Source organism: Neltuma alba, unplaced genomic scaffold (assembly GCF_004799145.2).
Source record: "Neltuma alba isolate B1F8T4 unplaced genomic scaffold, ASM479914v2 tig00010294_pilon, whole genome shotgun sequence".
Lineage (NCBI taxonomy): Eukaryota > Viridiplantae > Streptophyta > Magnoliopsida > Fabales > Fabaceae > Neltuma > Neltuma alba.
Window position 1 is genome coordinate 752508 of NW_021635212.1, and position 17967 is coordinate 770474.

The following is a 17967-nucleotide window of genomic DNA, read 5'->3' on the forward strand; positions in this document are numbered from 1 at the left end:
ACCTCAAATCCTAATTATAAGAGCCAGTTAATTAATTTGAGGAGATTAAGAAAGTAAGTTGAGTTAGTTATTTGTCCTAAATAAATGTTGTTTTTCTTAAAATATCCTTGCTGATCAAGTATATTGGCTAGAATTATTACTGTTAGAAGGATTACTTTGAAAAAAAAAGTATAAATATGAGAGACAAAGTAGATTGAGGTCTTATATTTATGATCAAAATAAAAGTCAAATAGGGTCTTATATTAAAGACCGGAGATAATATTTGATAAGTAGCCTTTCAGAGTTAACCAAGTGTTTACAGCATGTAGAAAGTTTTATTCTGAGTACTTACATGAAATTATTTTTTTTAAAATAGTAATTTTAAGATTACCAAACGTTTGGAGAGTATCAGGTCAAGAAAGCTAATCTAAAATAAATTTTTGTTATTCTTTTTAATTTTCGAGCAGACACTGCATCAAATCCACGACTCCCTACTTATAAAAGAAATATAAAAAAAAACTTAGGGGTAACAACTTAAAATTTTACTACCTCTAGTAGTTGATATAAAAATTTGTTTGATTTTTATTTTAGTCTTAATGTAATACCCAAATCCACTTTGTTAGGTTATTGATATAAGAATTTGTTTGAATTTTATTTTGGTCCTAAATGTAAGAGCCAAATCTACTTTTTCTCTCATATTTATCTATTTTTTCCTAATATAGTCTTTATAATAATAGTAATTTTATTCAATATTTGATTAGTAAGGATATTTTAAGAAAGACAATGCCAATTTATTACAAATAACTAAATAAACTAATTTTTTTAATCTACTTAAATTAATCAAATAGTTTTTATATTTAAAAATGGAGGTAGCAAGTGAAATCGAATTTACTACCTCCTAATTACAAAGGAGCATCTATGCCATTAGCTTGGTTACACAACTATTTATTCATATATGACAATTTCATTTGCCGTCAGAATTTTTTTTTTAAATTACCAAAATCGTTAGTGTTAGTACAAAAAATCCAAATATTTAAGATATTGAAATTTCACTCCCAAAAATATCAAGTTTAAATAAAAAATAATTACTAATTATCGTAATTAACAAATGAAAGACTTTCATTCTTGAATGCCCCTTTTGCCCTCCCACTAGGAAAGGGACGCGACCCCGACGGATTCAGCTTCTGTCCGGCGTCTCGTCGAACTTCGGAGTTGCAGTTTTCATTAGCCGCCGGCAGGCAGACGAGTTCAATCCGGCTATCTGATGCAGGTTTCTCGTTTCCTTGTCTTCAATTTTATCTTGCTATTAATATTTTGTTTTGGTTAGATGCTTCAGCTTATTGGCCTTGGCCCTTCAGAATTTTTGGTAACTTCTTGGACCATGCACATAGGGATAGGTTAAATACCAGTGATTAGCTACGGAACCAGCGCTTCATGGCTTCTTCTTGTTCTTTTCATTTAAATCAATAATAGTGAGAAATGAATGTGGCTCTTGACCGCTTTGTCTTGTCCGATTTCTTTGTGATCGACGCTGCCTAAATTGTCAGCTCTGTCAGTTACCATTCCATTCTTTCTCCTCTTTCGTGAATATCGAAAGCGCAAAGCTCCGATTGATTTTAGCTTCCTGTCTAAATTTTTTCAGCTCTCTTTGTCCATTGCTGTCCGTGTTGTGATGCATTTTCGGAGAATGATTTTCTTAATTTTATCTTAAATGTACAGTTATCGTGTGATTTGCTTCTTCAATTTTGGTATTCCCGTGATCACTGAAAACTCCAAGGTCTCTAGGAACCATGCCTTGATTATTTTGAATGGAATTTCTTGCTTGTAATTATGTGTGATGATAGAAAAATTGTAGTACAAAAATGGAACATAAAAAGATGGTGAGTTATCGTATTTTGCAGAGCAACATGCAGCTAGTTTGAGTCTTTGGAATTTGATTTTATAGTTTAAATCATGCAACTAATTTGAGTTTTAAGATTTCTTTTTAATATAAATGCGGTATATTTAGGCCTTTTAATCTCTTTTCTTGAATTACTTGTATTAGTTTTTTCTTTCAGAATTTGCTGAAGCTGTATAAATATTAGTTACTTAGTTTGAAGTTTCTAAGAAGATTCAGTTAATGATAGAAGAGAAAAGCAAAAGAAAAAATGATTAATAGATAAGTGGATACAATCATCTATGCTGGTTTGTTATTCTAACTTGTACTTGCTGCTAGAGTTCCATCTGTCCTGTATGTTTGGCTTGCTGTGGTGATTGACATCAGAGAAGAAGCTAACATCGTCAATTCAGAAAGAAAGAAAGAAAGGATTACAGTACTCTGCTTGGCTTTTGGATTATTTTAGTGTCTGATCTCTGCTATGAACAACAATCTGGTATTTCTTGCAAGAACTCTTGCAACAAGATTTCACAGCCCATCTACATTGCGATTCTTTTGTTCATCATCCTCAGAGTCGTCTCCTCCTTCCAGCAACAGACTCTTTGTTGGAGGTTTCTGTCATTATTCATTTCTGTATCTTGTTATGAATATGATGGGCTTTTAGACAGTTACCTTTGGCTTATGATGTTTCAGGGTTGTCATGGTCAGTGGATGAGAAGTCTCTCAAAGATGCTTTCTCTTCATTTGGTGAAGTCACTGAAGGTAATATGCGTATGTCTATATTTAGGGCTGTAGCTTTCCATTTTAATGTACTGTTGACATGAGTCTGCATAACGGATCATGTGTCTGACATGTATGATTATGCAGTCTCAGCGCTCCAGTATTCTATTCCGGTCAGTTTTTATGCAGTCTGCATAACGGATAATGTGTCTGACATGTATGATTATGCAGTCTCAGCGCTCCAGTATTCTATTCCGGTCAGTTTTTAATAGAGTGTGGTTTAGATTGAGAATCCAGTGCTTTTATTTATCAAATTGGATTTTAGGATTCCAAACTTAGGCCTTTGTACAACATAATTAAGCAAATATTTACTCGGGTTTTGGTGAACTCTATCAGAACTCTAGAGTCCGCTAGAGTTATGAAGTTATGTGCACTAAATTTAGGCTCACTTGTTATTCATAAGATGGGGGAACGTGTTACTATAAGGGATTACTCCTCTTCTAAACTGTTCGAAGTTTTGACCATACGAATATGGCTGTTTAACCATAAAAACCATATAACTCTTCTTGCTTTGGTTAGGCAGTGCATTCAATTTACTAATGTTCAGTAATTGGCTGCCTAGATCTAACCCTTTAGTGATTTTAGTTAGATTTAGCCTAGATTTCATAGACCTAGATCTAGGAGGCAGGCTTGGTTCCCTAGGCATCTATATATGTGCCAAATTCCTTGAATAAAGTTAACGGACTGAGAAAACAGAGAAGAACTCAGCTGTTTTCTACATTGCCTAATTAGGGGGTTCGCGTGAATTGGACAGATTTATCACATTTTGGGTGCAAACACATTTATTCGGCACAATAAGGGTCACTAGCTTTCTTTACACCTTTCGAAGTATTCCTTTGTCACGCTTCAAACGAAATTAGTTTTGATTTTTGCTAATTTCTACTGTAGTTTCTACATCATCGGCTTCATTTTCTTGCAGTGAGGATAGCATATGATAAAGACAGTGGTAGGTCTAGAGGGTTTGGATTTGTCATATTTTCGGATGAAGATAAAGCCAAAACTGCAAAAGACGCAATGGATGGCAAGGTGAGAAGCCAATGTATCTCAATCTGGAATTACAGAATTTAGTACTACCTCTGAACTTTAATATAAGAGCTAGTTTGACCTTTAATTTGATTCTAAATATAAGACTTCAATCTACTTTATCTTTTATATTTATCTTTTTTTTTCAAAGTAATCTTTGTAATAGTTGCATATGTTAAAGGTTCTATCAAATGATAGTTCTAACTAATAAACATGATTAGTAAGGTTATTTTAGGAAAAATAACATTTATTTATTACAAATAACTAACTTAACAAACTTTCTTAATCTATTCAAATTAGTCAACTAGCTCTTACATTAAGAACCAGAGGTAGTAGGTTTTTACTATCCGATTCTTCAATAAAATCATAACAAATTGATATTCTCCGGTATTGCCATGCATGTCTTGGACTGGACCTTGTGCTGTTTCAAATAAGTTAAGAACAAGCAGCTAGGAAACTTCGCTTGTCTTGCATTATATCTCATTATTATTGCCCATTGAAGTTCCTTCTGTTGGTGACATTTTGCATGCAGGCACTCTTAGGAAGACCGTTGAGAATAAATTTTGCTCTTGAGAAGGTCCGTGGGGGACCTGTTGTAGTTCCTCGGATCTCAGATATTGGACACATAAATAGGCGCGGCACTTCATCTAAAACCGGATAAGCTGTAATTTGCTACTCACTCTGATCCTAAATATATGACTTAATTTGAGGATTTATTTTGATATTAAATATAAGGCTTCAATTGATTTTGTCTTTTGAATTTATAATTTTTTCCAATTATCCATATTCTTTGCACGTATGAAGGTCTTTTTTTTCCCCCAATCAAGAATTAGTTTTAATGTGAATCGTTAAAATTGCATTTTAGGAAAATCAATGCATATTTTTTCACAAATGATTAGCTGAACCTTGTGATGCCTAATTTAAGACTAAACTAGTATCAAAATTCTACTGAACTTTACATATAACTCTCTTGGCATATTAAAGTTTAAAATTAACCTAATTTTTAATTTTTAAAGCGTAAAATTCATGCGTTAGTTTTTCTTGTTAACTACTAGCTGAGATTGCCACTTCAGATCAACAAGGTAGATGTGGCACTTAACATGAAATAAAAAAAATTATCGAGTATAATCCTCATTCACCTACGTGGCAATCTCAGCAAGTTAACAAACGAACTAATGGCAGGGTTCCAATTAAATATTCACTCTTTGTAACCTGCACTGGTATCATCTGTCCTACTACTCATATTTAGCCGGTAATTTCAATACTTTTAATAATAGGGATCTCAATTCAATGCAATAGCTGACACAAATGACAAACTACCTGGTGATCCATAAATAAATTCCTTATAACTTAAGTTTTTTTTTTTTTTTTTTGAAAAAAAAAACTCATCATTATAATCCGCAAGTTATTACAAACTTCTCACACAATCGTTTCCTATCTTGCGATTTAGGATAGAAAGTAGCTCTAGGAAGCTAAAGTTATAAAGTTTAGCTCTAAAGTCCTTCCCTATGATGACTCTTTGCTTAAGGAAATCTGGAGTATTGGCGTAAGTCGCATGAAACAATGTGAAATAGCAAAAAACGCGATCTTAGAAGGCTTGGAAGGCTACGATATTTTGAGAGTTAATTTAGAAGAGTTATGAAAGAATAGAAGAAAAGTGTAAGTCTGGCTCTGATAACAAAATTGATTACGAGTAGTTTTAGGATTTTTATTTCGAAAGAAGCAAACTTGAATGTCGATCACATTACAGATATCTTGTTTTCTCTCTTAGTTTTTTCTTATATGTTTCTCTTTCTTTCATTTCTTCCCTTTCCCTCTATTGTTCTCCATCATCTCCTTAGCTTGTTAGGATCTTGAGTATGTCGGAAACGGGAATGTCGATTCGCTTCCAAATCAGGAGTTAAAAGCTTCTCACAGTGTGTGTTAGAGATTTTTTTTTTAATTAATACTACTACATAGGTTTACAGTAAAAACGTTCTGAGAAAAAAAAAAAAACACAACTAACAACAAGCAAATCATTATACTACCTCCTGTCCTAATTATAAGAGCCAGTTGACTAATTTGAGGAGATTAAGGAAGTAAATTGAGTTAGTTATTTGTCCTAAATAGGTGTTGTCTTTCTTAAAATATTCTTACTAATCAAGTGTTTTGACTAGAACTATCATTGTTAGAAGGGTTACTTTGAAAAAAAATGTATAAATATGAAAGACAAAGTAGATTGAGGTCTTATATTTAGGACCAAAATAAAAGTCAGACAAGGTTTTATATTAAGGACTAGAGGTAGTATTAGATATACTGAAAGATGATTTCTACATCATGTACGTAGGAAGGTTTATAGAATATGACTTGTAATTAAAAGATAATTATGATAAGCAATCAACACCAATGTTAGCTTCTCTAGTTATGTGATCAAAGATTATAGTTCACCACATATGGTAAGGAATTGAGCTTCTTTGATTAAAAGTGATTCAAAGGGTGTCTACCACATTAAATTTTAGGGTTCGAACATAATGATAGCAAGACCTCAATTTTTAGGCCAAATTATACCAAATTTCGGCTATAAAAACTCAATCTGGTTTAGCAAGTAATACATATAAACTAATTCTCTGATTAGTTCAGATAAGAGTTTTGAATCGGTTAACCAAGTTAGATTTTATTTTATTTTATTTTATTTTTTCTATTCCTAGTTTAAAATAATATCGTTTTGAGTTCAAAGAATAAAAAATAGAGTAATCCATTATATTGGTGTTTTATTAGCTCTTTTTTGTGGGATTATGTGCGGTTTATATTTGAATATTCTTTTCATTTGTAAATTAACATATTTTTATTCAAATACTATTGTTTTAGTTATATATGAATATATATTTTAGTTACAATATTACATTTAACGATTGGCCTTATTTAAGTTGATCCTGATTTGAACCAATGACTCTTGAATTATTATTTTGATTGGTCTGATTTTCAGCACCCTAACAAAATATCTTTAAGACTTCATGTCTAATGTAAGTAACTGTTTTAACATTTAAAATTTTATAATAAACCTTTGTGAACTTTTATATTTAATTATTTATTTAAATAAATCCCATACTATCATTTTGATTTATTTGCAAATGATTTAAAGTTTAAAGAATTTATCGATGTGTAACTCAAAAGGAATCAGAATCATATCTTATATGCATTCAAAAATAGCGTTGAAAGGAGTATAAAATTGACAATTTGAGGTTAGTTGCATAAACTTAAAAGTTTAGAGAATTTTATTATTAAGTTTTAAAAATTATAGAGTTTATTTGTATGTGGTTTTAAGTTTAAGAAAACTTATTTAATTTTACTTTTTTTAACACAATAACTTTGTACTTTGCCATTATCAGCACTGTTTGTATATATGAGAACCAACATTGTTTTGGTGGGAAAAAAAGTGTATTTTGTATACTATGGATAAATTTTAAAAATAAAATAAATTACCACGACTCAGTTTAAATTGCTAAGAGGATCTTATCTACCTCCAGTACTTAATAAAAGAGTTAGTTGACTACTCTAAATAGATTAAAAAAATTAGTTAAGTAAATTATTTATAATAAATACATGTTGTCTTTCTTAAAATATTTCTTGTTAATCAATTGTATAAGTTAGAATTACTATTATTTCAAAGACTATCTTAGGAAGCCATAGATAAATATAAGAAATAAAGTGGATTGGAATTTTATATTTAGGATCAAAATAAAAGTCAAATTAGCTCTTATATTAAAAACTAGAGATAGTAATAAATAATATTAATACCGTCTTTAATATAAAAGTTAGTTGACTAATTTGAATAGATTAAAAAAATTATTTAAAGTAGTTATTTGTTATAAATAGATATTATCTTCCTTAACATATTCTTACTAATCATTTATATTAACTAGAAATACTATTTAATGAAACTTTTTAATTCGTGAAACTGTTATAAGGATTACCTTAAGAAAATAGATAAATATGATAAACAAAATGAATTGAGATTTTATATTAAAAATGAAATTAAATATTAAACTAATTCTTATATTAAAAACTACTACTTTTGTCCCTTAATATAAGAGTTTGTTTGATTTTTATTTTGATATTAAATATAAGATCCCAATCTATTTTGTTTCTCATATTTTTCTTTTTTCTTTTTAAATAAATCCCTGTAATAATGATAGTGCTTGACTAATAATAATATTTTAGGAAAAAAACACATATTTATTATCAATAATTAATTTAACTAATTTTTGATTTATACAAGAACATCCTGAGGAATGTGAAGATTCTTGACCATGTGTGATTTGGAAATACACGACACTGCCGTTTGGGCGATCGCAAAACGGCGAGAGTGCCGCTACATATAAAACCGAAGATTGGTCCATCGTCATCGAAAAAGTGATGCAGTGAAGCGGACGCTTCTCTGTAACTGAGAGGCGAGAGCTCGGATCAGGAACCTTCTTCTGCCATGGAAGGCGAATCGGTTGGAGACAATGCGTCCCTCATCAACTCCTTCTGCGAGATCACTTCTTCTTCCAAGGAAGAAGCCGTCTTCTTCTTGGAAAGCCACAACTTCGACCTCGACGCCGCAGTTTCCACCTTCTTCGACAATAACAACAACGGTAGTGTGAATAACAACCCTATCGAGCCCAGCGTTGCTGTGAACGATAACCCCAACAAAGCTTCGTCTCCTGAATCTCCGTCTGAATCCCACTCCCCGGATTTCTCGCCGTCGCAATCGCCTTCGCGATCTCGGTCGGCTTCTCCGACTCCATCCCGGGCTCCATATCAACTCCGATCGCGGGGTAATCGAGGTAAGGCTGCTGCGAAGGCCTCCGGAAGCCGTTCGGGGAGAATTCGGACCCTTTCTGATTTGAAACGATCCGTGCGTGATAGTTCTGATTCTGAATCTGATGAAACCCAGGAATACTACACTGGAGGGGAGAAAAGGTATCGATAATTTTAATTCTCTCTTATTCTGTTTGAAATTGTATTAATTTCTTATGGGGTTTGTGACTTGGGATTTACGTTGGAGCTTAATGTTGGCAAATGTTGCGACTTGACACTGGAAATCCTGAATATTTGTCTAATCTCTCTAAGATACCGATGTTATTGTGGTTTGAAATTTCAGTAATTGCACTTGCAAATTCTTAACAACATGGGTGAGCGAAATCTTTCTCTTCATGTTGCTTAGTTTTAAGATTTTCTGTCTCTGATTGTGTTTGTTAGAAACTATCTAAACTATAACTCTGAATCGTAATACATTAAGTTGTCTTACGTCGCATAAAATTTGGGAAACTGAACGTTGGAAAGATACCGATATTTCATTTTGATCCCTTGCTTGTTGTCGTTCCACGTTATCCATTGCACTTAATGGAATAACATCATTTTGAAGAGTGATGTCTGATGGCACAATAATCTGAATCTAAGTCCAAATTTGTGCCATCAATTTTGTCTTGTATTAAATAAAAGATTGATATTCTGACGATAATGGGAAAAAAATGTGTGTGGGGGGAGGCTCCATTTCAATTTTTTTATTAAAAAAAAAGGTGTAATGTGTTTTGGTGCTAAATAGAAGAATGTTCTTTCTTTCACAGGAATGTGGCTTTTTACATATATAGCTGAAATTGATTTGTTTTTCTCTTCATTATAGTGGCATGCTTGTCCAAGATCCCACCAAAGGTAACAGTGTGGATGATTTTTTCGACCAAGCAAGACAGTCTGCTGTTGATGCCCCTCCTGAACGTACTCAAAAGTCTACAAGTTTTACTGGAACAGCAAGACTGCTTTCTGGAGAGACAATACATTCTGCTGCTCCTCCCCCAGAAGTTGTTACGCACACAATCACTTTCTGGAGGAATGGGTTTTCTGTTGATGATGGACCTCTAAGGCGGTTGGATGATCCACAAAATGCATCCTTTCTTCAGGTAACTTGCACTGATTTAGAAAGCTCGTGATGGCTTTTATCCACGATTTCCAAATTTATACTTGTGTAATAAATTTATTGAGATTTATTCCCTTCTCATTTACCTTGAATAGGAGAATTCAATAATTACCAGTTCCATGAGAGTTTCAAACCTAAACTTGATTTAGATAGTTTCTAAATTCATGGCTCATTTAGTTGGTTCACTTCAAGCCCCTTGTATTCATTAGCTATATTGATTGAGTTTGATTCTGTCTTCTATTACCATTGGTACCATTATCTCTTTCCTAGTACTTGCATGTTTATGATTAGTTCTATCTTGATGCAGAGTGTAAAGAATTCTGAGTGTCCCCGAGAACTTGAACCAGCAGATCGAAGGACTTCAGTCCATGTTGATCTTATAAGGCGGGATGAAAACTACCTGTATGCCTACATCTATTTCCTTCCTCACCTGTTGTGAGATTTGTTTCTGTGCCTGCATACGGTTTTTATGTAATTACTTTTCTTTGTGCTTGTCTATGCAGGAACCTTTGAAGCCCCGGCACCTTCCTTTCCGTGGGGTCGGAAGAACTTTAGGTAGTAGCAGTTCCACCAGTGAAGCTACTGCAGAACCTATTCAAACAACTGTAGTTGGGCCTTCTCCAAACACTGCTCCATTGCCATCAATGGGTTTAATTGTAGATGAATCACAACCAGTGACGTCAATCCAGCTGAGGCTAGCTGATGGTACTCGCATGGTATCTCGCTTCAATCACCACCATACAATCAGAGATGTTCGTGCTTTCATTGACGCATCAAGACCTGGTGGAGCGAGAAATTACCAACTTCAGACAATGGGTTTCCCTCCCACAAAACTTACGGATCTGGACCAGACTATAGAGCAAGCAGGTATAGCCAATTCAGTTGTCATTCAAAAGTTGTAGGTTTGCCCCTGGTGTCATTTCCAGGCCAACTTGATAGCACCATGTTTATGATTACAGGTTGCTTTACATTTTAAATTAGTAAATTTATTCTCCAAAAATATTTTGTTGTTAGCATGCTTCTTCACAAATTGCTTTGATGAAGAGAAATGCTGGTTGACTGATGGCATAGATAATCTCTGGAATAGTCAGTTTTAAAATTTTGTTTGATCCCATGTCCAAGAGTTATTGTGTTCCTTCCAGATTCAACTTTGACATAATTAACATCAGCTAAAATGTAGAGGATCTCTTTTAACTTAATTTGTGTAATTTACCTCGCATATTTTAAAAGCTTGACCACGGGCTTCTCAGACTTGAAGGGTTGTGCCACTTCCCTTATGTTTGAATATTCATCCAGGAAACTAATAGATCTTGTCCAACGGACATGAGTATCTCTCAAGGGAATTGAAGTTTTGTGAGAATATTTTGATTGTTTTTATCACAATTGTATTCTAATTTAATTTAATGCTATCAGATTCTATTGTGATTTAGAATATTTCCCTTTTTTTTGAAAACAAATATAAACGTGCAACCAATTGTATAAAGTAATTAAAACAGCCGATATTAAGCGGCATATTACTTGGTCATGATGCCCAGATATATTATGATAGATAAAACTGACTTTTTTCAAAGTTGAATTTATAGTATGGATGAAACATACGTGGGAAAAAAAATCCTGGAAACAGTATCATATTGAGCGAAGCAAAAAGAAAACCTTGACTCTGAAATCTGAATCAAGCAAACATTCTATCTGCTTGATTTTTCAAAATTTTAACCAGTTCCCAATTTGATCGATGGGACACACTTCATTACCTCTTCACCTCTTCTACGAATAAAATCAAATCATCTGCTATACGTGATTTTACACTTCATATTGCCCAGCAACTCATCAAACACTTTTTTCAGAGAAATCACTGCAACACTATTTTGTTCTTAACACACGCCATACATATATAAATAAACCACCTGCAGAACCACCAAACATAATATGTAATATATAATAATCTATGCCTCTTCCTTTCCATCAACACCAGTTATCACTTCACTTGCACTCATCACAAGCTCTTTCTCTTTAATCTCTCTCTCTCCGCTTTCATCATTAGGGTTTAAGTTCTGCTGCGCTTTGTACTGATGCCTACTCGCTAAGATCAGAAACATTATGAAGTTTAGTACCCCAAGAATTGCAAGCAACCAATAGAAGTAATTTAACTTGCCCTTATTCAGATTGCTTCGAAGCCATGTCTTCTTGGTTACCTTGTCCACAATCGAAACCAGAACGCTACTGAAAAAGAAACCCATTGAAAGTGTGCTTAAGAACAGCCCAGTGCTCATAGATTTCATCCTCTCTGGTGCTTCTCTAATGAAGAACTCGAGTTGTCCGACGTATGCAAAAGCTTCTCCTGCACCAACAAGGAAGAACTGAGGAACTAACCAGAAAGCACTGAGCTTGGAGCTGGGATTTCCTATGGCTTCTTGTCTTCTTTCTTTCTCAACAACTGCAGAAACCACCATGGCAAGAATGGAGAAGACGAGGCCGATTCCAACTCGCTGAAGGCTGGTGAGTCCTTGAACGTTGTGAGTGAGATTTCGAGCGAGTGGGACGATGAATTTTTCATTGATGGAAGTGAAGAGAAGGATGGTGATGAAGAGGAAAGCTGAGAGTGATCCTGAAGGAATTTCTATGGATCCAAATTTTCTGTTCATGAAAGTCGCTTGCTCAACAGTGAAGGTAGTCATTTGAGAGTAGACCGTCCAAAAGAGGATACCTGTAGACCAAATGGGCATGAGCTTAAGTACCATTTTCACTTCTTCAACTTGGGTTACAGAGGAAACCAGCCATGATGAATTGCTTCCTTCTTTCTGATCAGTTTCATGTACAATCGCAGCCTTGTCAAGGAACCTAACATAATCAAACATGGAAAATAATCCCATTAGCTATGGAAATGCCAATATATATATATAACTTTCTTGAACTTTATGTTACGCATATATAACATTTTTAAATTTTGAAACTTCACAACAACAACAAAGTGTTACCCTACTAAATAGGTTTGGCTACATAAATCGCATGACGTTATTAAGTTTTATCAAAGACTAAATTTTTAAATAAATTGTTAATAAAAAAAATCTCATTCAATAACTTCATTGAATGTTTTTTTTTGGCCTTCCTTTACCCTTTATTAGTAGTTTAATTTGTTCATTACTTATATCCATGCATATATATAACTCATAGTTTGAAAGAATCATATTCACAAATAGTTATATGGTTTAAAGGGTATACAATTGATGATGTGGTTGAGGTTTATCCCATACAGAGTTGACTGTATATAGTGCATTTGGATGGACGAAAAAAATAATAAAAATGAAAATAAGATGTAAAATACCCAATATATATACCGAGAAATGTTAAACCTGTTTGATCCGCAGACACGTTATATATGTCGTTTAATGTCGTAAATGGCATTATTGAATCTTAGGTTGAAATATTGAGGGCTATTTATTGAAGTATCATTGTGTCTTTCTTTGAATTAATGTGTAGCAAGCAGTGATCTCTTGCATTATTAATCATAGAATCTATAACGTCTTAAACTTCAATGATGAGACAAACAGTATATGAATATAAGTTTAGGAAGAATTTAGAGGAACTTTGAAACATGAAAAAAAAACAAAAAGGAAAATTTGCAGGGACTAAATTGCAAATTCTTTAGGAACTAAATCGCAGGAAAATCTGCATAATTGGATAATAATTATTATTATTATTCAAAAGTCAGGGGTATTAAAGGCAATTCGTTCAATAGAAAAACGATTTAGTTTATAGTTTATTTATGATATTCAGATTTAAACATTATTTTCTATAAATATTAAATTTAGAATATTCATACTTGATTGAATATTAAATAAAAAATTTAAAAGGAACAAAATAAAAGAGATAAAAACGGAGAAAATCAAGAATTTGAAAAAGAGCTACTTTTTTCAGCATATTTTTAAACAAGGTTCATATAAATTTTGGTTTTTAAACAAGGTTGATATAAATTTTAGTCCCTTAAGTTTATTTCATTTTGGTTTTAGTGCCTCAAATTTCAACAATAGGTTTTGGTTCCTCAAGTTTTTTTATTTTAACATTGGTCTATAATCTAATAAAAACTTGAACTATTTTGTCTTCAGGGACCAAAACTTATGGTTTAAAATTTGAAAAACAAAAACTAAAATGAAAACAAACTTAAAAGATGAAAGATTATATTAACTCTTTTAGACATTTTTTAATCTCAATTTCGATTTTCTGGGACTAATAATTTTGCTTAGAAAGATTCCACCGTTGAACACCATTTCAAATCTCTCTATCATATGTATATGTAATTTGAATTTGAATCGTCCCCGACATGTCATAAGAGACCACTTCTAAAACGACAACTTAAGAAATAAAAATAAAAAGCAAAGCTTATCACTAATATCCCACACCACCAAACATGTCATATCTTCATAATTATTTGATGTGCCAATAATTGAAGATGATTACGACACTTAATTACTTGCCACCTTAACTTTACCCATGCTTTCGTTTTGAATGAAATTTGACTTTAATAACTAAACTAGACCCTATCATCACCAACTAAAATTTTACCTAACTTAATTATGCTTGAGTAATTAATTATGAACGATGTAATAAACAAAATGCATAAATACAATTAATGAATTATCTCATTCCCTTATAAAACATAGGAATTATAGGATCTCACATGCCATAATTCAGAACTTATGCATTGTTATAAATTGTAATTTTTTATGAATTTTTTTTCATTCCTAAATTGTCAACATCATACTAAATATAAAAATTCTAAATCCCACATCTAATTCTTGAGAATCAATAATATATCTAAAAGAAACACGCTAAGATAGAGATTCTTGATTATTTACGTTGGCCAAAAACACTCTTGATTAGGATGCTGCTATAACTTAAAAAGGTTTCACACTTTCACTTATCATAATTTTACTGAAAGACTTGATCTTTTTTTTTTTTGTATATTTTATCCGTTATATGGATTTCTCTATGAAAATTAAAAAAAGAATTATATATGCACTATCTTAAAATGTAAAATATCAATCTACTTTATCTTCCAAATTTATAATTTTTTAGCCATTCCTATTGATTGTACATTAAATGAGAGTTTTATTAAAATTGTAGTTTCAATACAAATGATTAAAAAAGATATCTTAGAAAAACCAACAAATATTTTCTTTGCAAATAATTAACTTAACTAATTTCTTAACATATGTAATTAGTTATCTGGTTCTATATTTTTACATAATGAGTTATTTTTTTAAATTGAAAAAATCTATGCATATTTTCTACTGATAACGTGTAGCCGGGAAAATATACATACCTCAATCTCTCAGTATGAGGGACCTCAGCTTCATGGTATCCATTAAGAAAGCTTGGATGTGAGGGCAAAGGAAGGTTCCTCTTCTTCCAAGCCAAAATCAAAACCCTCCATATAACAGTTAAAGGGCTTCCTTGAGCCTTCTTGTACCTATAAAATGTGGTCCCACAAAGCAAAACAAGCACAGCAATCACCGTTGTTCCTGCTGAGATTCCATATCCCCAACCTCTTCCCACATTGTCTTGAACATAAACCAGCACTATCACAGCAAACAATGAGCCTATGCTTATGAAGAAATAGAACCTATTGAAGAAGAATATCATCTTCCTCTCTTCCTTTGGATCTGATGTATCAAACTGGTCTGATCCAAACCCTGAAACATTGGACTTATTCCTCCTCCTCCTATTGCTATGGTGTATAGAGCTGCATACAGGAGGGCTAGCTGGTTGCCAGTGGCGGCGGTGCACTCGTGGTGCTGCCTCCGGACTTGGCTGCATTTTGGAGGCCTCATGGATGGGATGGATGTGGCCAAAGTGAGGAGAAACACTCCCTAATTGTATCAAAAAGGCATGAGAGCTTAGCTAGAGATTGCTCGTACAATAACTCGAATAGGTTATATTTTGTCTAATCCTAAATATAAAAATTAGATTACCAATTTATATATATTAAGAAAATTAGCCAATTCGTTGGTACATTTTTACACTCACAGAACTAAATATATATATATCTCTTCTGTTATAAATATAAATCCATTTTGTAACGCAAATTACACTACAAAATTAGTTTTATATTTAGGACCAGAAGAGAAGTACATTAAGAAAGAGATTAAGAAAAAGTGATGAGTTTTTAGATGATTTTATATGCTACTAGAGTACAGGAAATGATAGAACTAACTAACTTAGGTATTACTTGTTCAATAAGCTAGCCCTTTATTTTTCACAAACATGGAAGTACATAATTATACGTCCGAAGAGAGATTGAGAAAAAAATGATAATTAAGCATTTAGATAAACTTTTACATGTTAATGTTGTATTAGAATTGGGATAAAGACTTAATGAGAGAGTAATATTTCATGTATAAAGTAAAAAATGATGCACATGAACACAAGAAAATTTGAGGTGTTGACATGTAATTGGATAGTGGCACGTGTTTAAATAGTGATTCTGTGTTTGAGGTTTCTGTTCCTGCCGAATTGTACGACGTAGAGACTAAATGCCCTGTGCTCTAATTTGTTTTGTGTGTTCTGTTTCTTTTTCTTTCTTTGCCTTTAAGCCATCCTTATACTATTTTACTATTTTTTTTGGGTACTTTTTTAAAATTTCGACTTGTCCCTGTATATTTCGTTTCATTTTTTTCTTATTTAATAAAAAAAGAAAATTTGAGTTTTCTCTGTATGAGAAACAATGAGTATTGTGCTAGTTGAATTGAAAAGAAGGAAAAAGAAATCATATTCTTTGCTGTTACAAAATTTCGACTACTGATGTTGTTCGTAAAATGAACATTTTTCAAAAGCAAACATCTGTTGCTTATCAAAAGAACATTGCTTTTGAAAATAGTGGAAACAAAGAATCAAACAAATTGTGTAAATCTCGTTTAAAAAAAAAAAAAAAAGGAAAACCAGTTGTACCAAACAGAACATTATTTTCTCTTCTTTACTTTCCTTATTTTGTCTTTTTATAGTTTTTAACCGTTGGAATCCATTAACTTGGGAGAAAATAATCTGGAGAAATATGAAGATTAATTAATTTCAACTTGAGATCGTGCAACTTAAGGTAATAAATAAAAAAAACAACAATAATAACAAGTTTTGCAGATTATGCATTAGAGCTTCAAACTTACCAGAGCAGCTATGGAGCCAGAGATAGCAACAGTGAGATATCTACCAAGTTTTGCATCAGCCAGAAAGCCACCAAGCAGCCCAAAAAGGTTCATAGTTCCCAGAAAGTTAGTCACAATCGTTGCAGATTTTGCTGATGGCAGATTCAAATTTCCCACCAAATATGTCACCAAGTTCATAGTTATTCCCATCACAACTATTCTCTCTGACAGTTCAGTTCCTGCCAAAAAACGAAAACAACATCTGAATGGTAAGAAACTTACCACCTTATTAAGAAAAGTCTTAGATTTGAGCTTTGTGGATGGAAAAAAAGTGATTTTGGAATAGCCTCTTCCATTTGGGGCCTAACCAACTCATACCCAGATTAGTTGACAATATCAGACATAAGATATTTTCCTTACAAAAAGCTAAAGAGGGGAAAAAAGAAGTTTTGAAACTGTTAATTTGAAGATTTTTGAACTTGTGAGCATCACCTAAGATGAGTCCAGCAGCCAACCAGCCGCCGGTGCGAGATTTGTCCGCCGGGCGGCCACGAAAATCCACTGCAGCATTGTCTTCTGCATCTTTCTTGCCTCCATGGCTGGAAACCATAACCTTCAAGATTGAACGTTTGAAACAAAGACAAACACACAAACAAAACCCATTTACCAAAACTTGAAGAAGCCTTAAATAATTACACAGTTCATCATATGCTTGAAGTGAATAAGAGGTAGCTAGCTTACCATGCTTTCTGTGTTGTGAAGGAACTAACAGAAGGCGACTATGAAAGTGTCGGTTAAAAAGAGCTATAATAAGCTCTTATTATCATGGGGAAGAAGAAAGAGCTTGATGATAAGTTTTCCGAGTAATAATTAGTTTTTTTTTTTGGTGTGCATATATATAGGTGTGTGTATGCCGTGGCAATAGGCTCCACTTGTGTTGTTGATGATTGGGTTGAAGACCAAAGCAGTAAATCTGCAAGGCATGTGAGTGCCGTATATGTTTTGGAAGCATATAGTTTCAAAACTGTGTGGTTGTGGTGGCGATATATTGGCCTACTCAAACAAACAAACTGGCGGGTCTACCTATATTCTGATTTCTGAGGTGGGCATATCCCTCTTTTTTCTTAAAAATTTTTTTAAATAGTTTTTTTTTTGGAAAAAAATAGGGATATCTCTATATAGGCGGCAGCAAAAGCATTGCTCTTTTTATTTGTTTGTAATTTTACATATAGAGA

The 17967-nt window shown here is 32.9% G+C and overlaps 3 protein-coding genes across 4 annotated transcripts; 2 read left to right on the plus strand and 1 right to left on the minus strand.

The window, feature by feature from the left end:
• Window positions 1-1132: 1132 nt before the first annotated feature.
• On the plus strand, window positions 1133-4404 carry LOC114755614 (glycine-rich RNA-binding protein 4, mitochondrial). 2 transcript variants are annotated; one of them, XM_028944499.1, is made up of 5 exons: window positions 1133-1249; window positions 2195-2466; window positions 2549-2617; window positions 3555-3661; window positions 4191-4404. In XM_028944499.1, the coding sequence occupies exons 2-5, from the start codon at window positions 2337-2339 to the stop codon at window positions 4317-4319; spliced, it is 435 nt and encodes a 144-aa protein (XP_028800332.1). In that variant the 5' UTR covers window positions 1133-1249; window positions 2195-2336; the 3' UTR covers window positions 4320-4404. The 2 variants fall into 2 exon arrangements, with proteins under 2 accessions (XP_028800332.1, XP_028800331.1); XM_028944498.1 differs by having other exon boundaries at window positions 1133-2466.
• Window positions 4405-8031: 3627 nt separating this feature from the next.
• On the plus strand, window positions 8032-10825 carry LOC114755539 (plant UBX domain-containing protein 4-like). The gene is made up of 4 exons (XM_028944435.1): window positions 8032-8602; window positions 9306-9579; window positions 9904-10002; window positions 10100-10825. Exons 1-4 carry the CDS (start codon window positions 8121-8123, stop codon window positions 10496-10498), a joined length of 1254 nt encoding a protein of 417 aa, XP_028800268.1. The 5' UTR covers window positions 8032-8120; the 3' UTR covers window positions 10499-10825.
• Window positions 10826-11208: 383 nt separating this feature from the next.
• On the minus strand, window positions 11209-17577 carry LOC114755540 (protein NRT1/ PTR FAMILY 6.4-like). Its single transcript, XM_028944436.1, is given in 6 exon segments — window positions 11209-12434; window positions 14917-15304; window positions 15307-15463; window positions 16754-16971; window positions 17225-17345; window positions 17474-17577. Coding segments are annotated over 6 exon segments (1782 nt in total). The 5' UTR covers window positions 17477-17577; the 3' UTR covers window positions 11209-11539.
• Window positions 17578-17967: the final 390 nt, after the last annotated feature.

Excerpts from the sequence above, each read along its gene's own strand:
- LOC114755614 (XM_028944498.1), top strand. The coding sequence starts at position 2,337 with ATGAACAACAATCTGGTATTTCTTGCAAGAACTCTTGCAACAAGATTT. Across the intron at positions 2,467-2,548 it reads CAACAGACTCTTTGTTGGAG|GGTTGTCATGGTCAGTGGAT; the intron begins GTTTCTGTCATT and ends ATGATGTTTCAG. Across the intron at positions 3,662-4,190 it reads AAGACGCAATGGATGGCAAG|GCACTCTTAGGAAGACCGTT; the intron begins GTGAGAAGCCAA and ends TTTTGCATGCAG.
- LOC114755539 (XM_028944435.1), top strand. The coding sequence starts at position 8,121 with ATGGAAGGCGAATCGGTTGGAGACAATGCGTCCCTCATCAACTCCTTC. Across the intron at positions 8,603-9,305 it reads TACACTGGAGGGGAGAAAAG|TGGCATGCTTGTCCAAGATC; the intron begins GTATCGATAATT and ends TCTTCATTATAG. Across the intron at positions 9,580-9,903 it reads AAAATGCATCCTTTCTTCAG|AGTGTAAAGAATTCTGAGTG; the intron begins GTAACTTGCACT and ends ATCTTGATGCAG.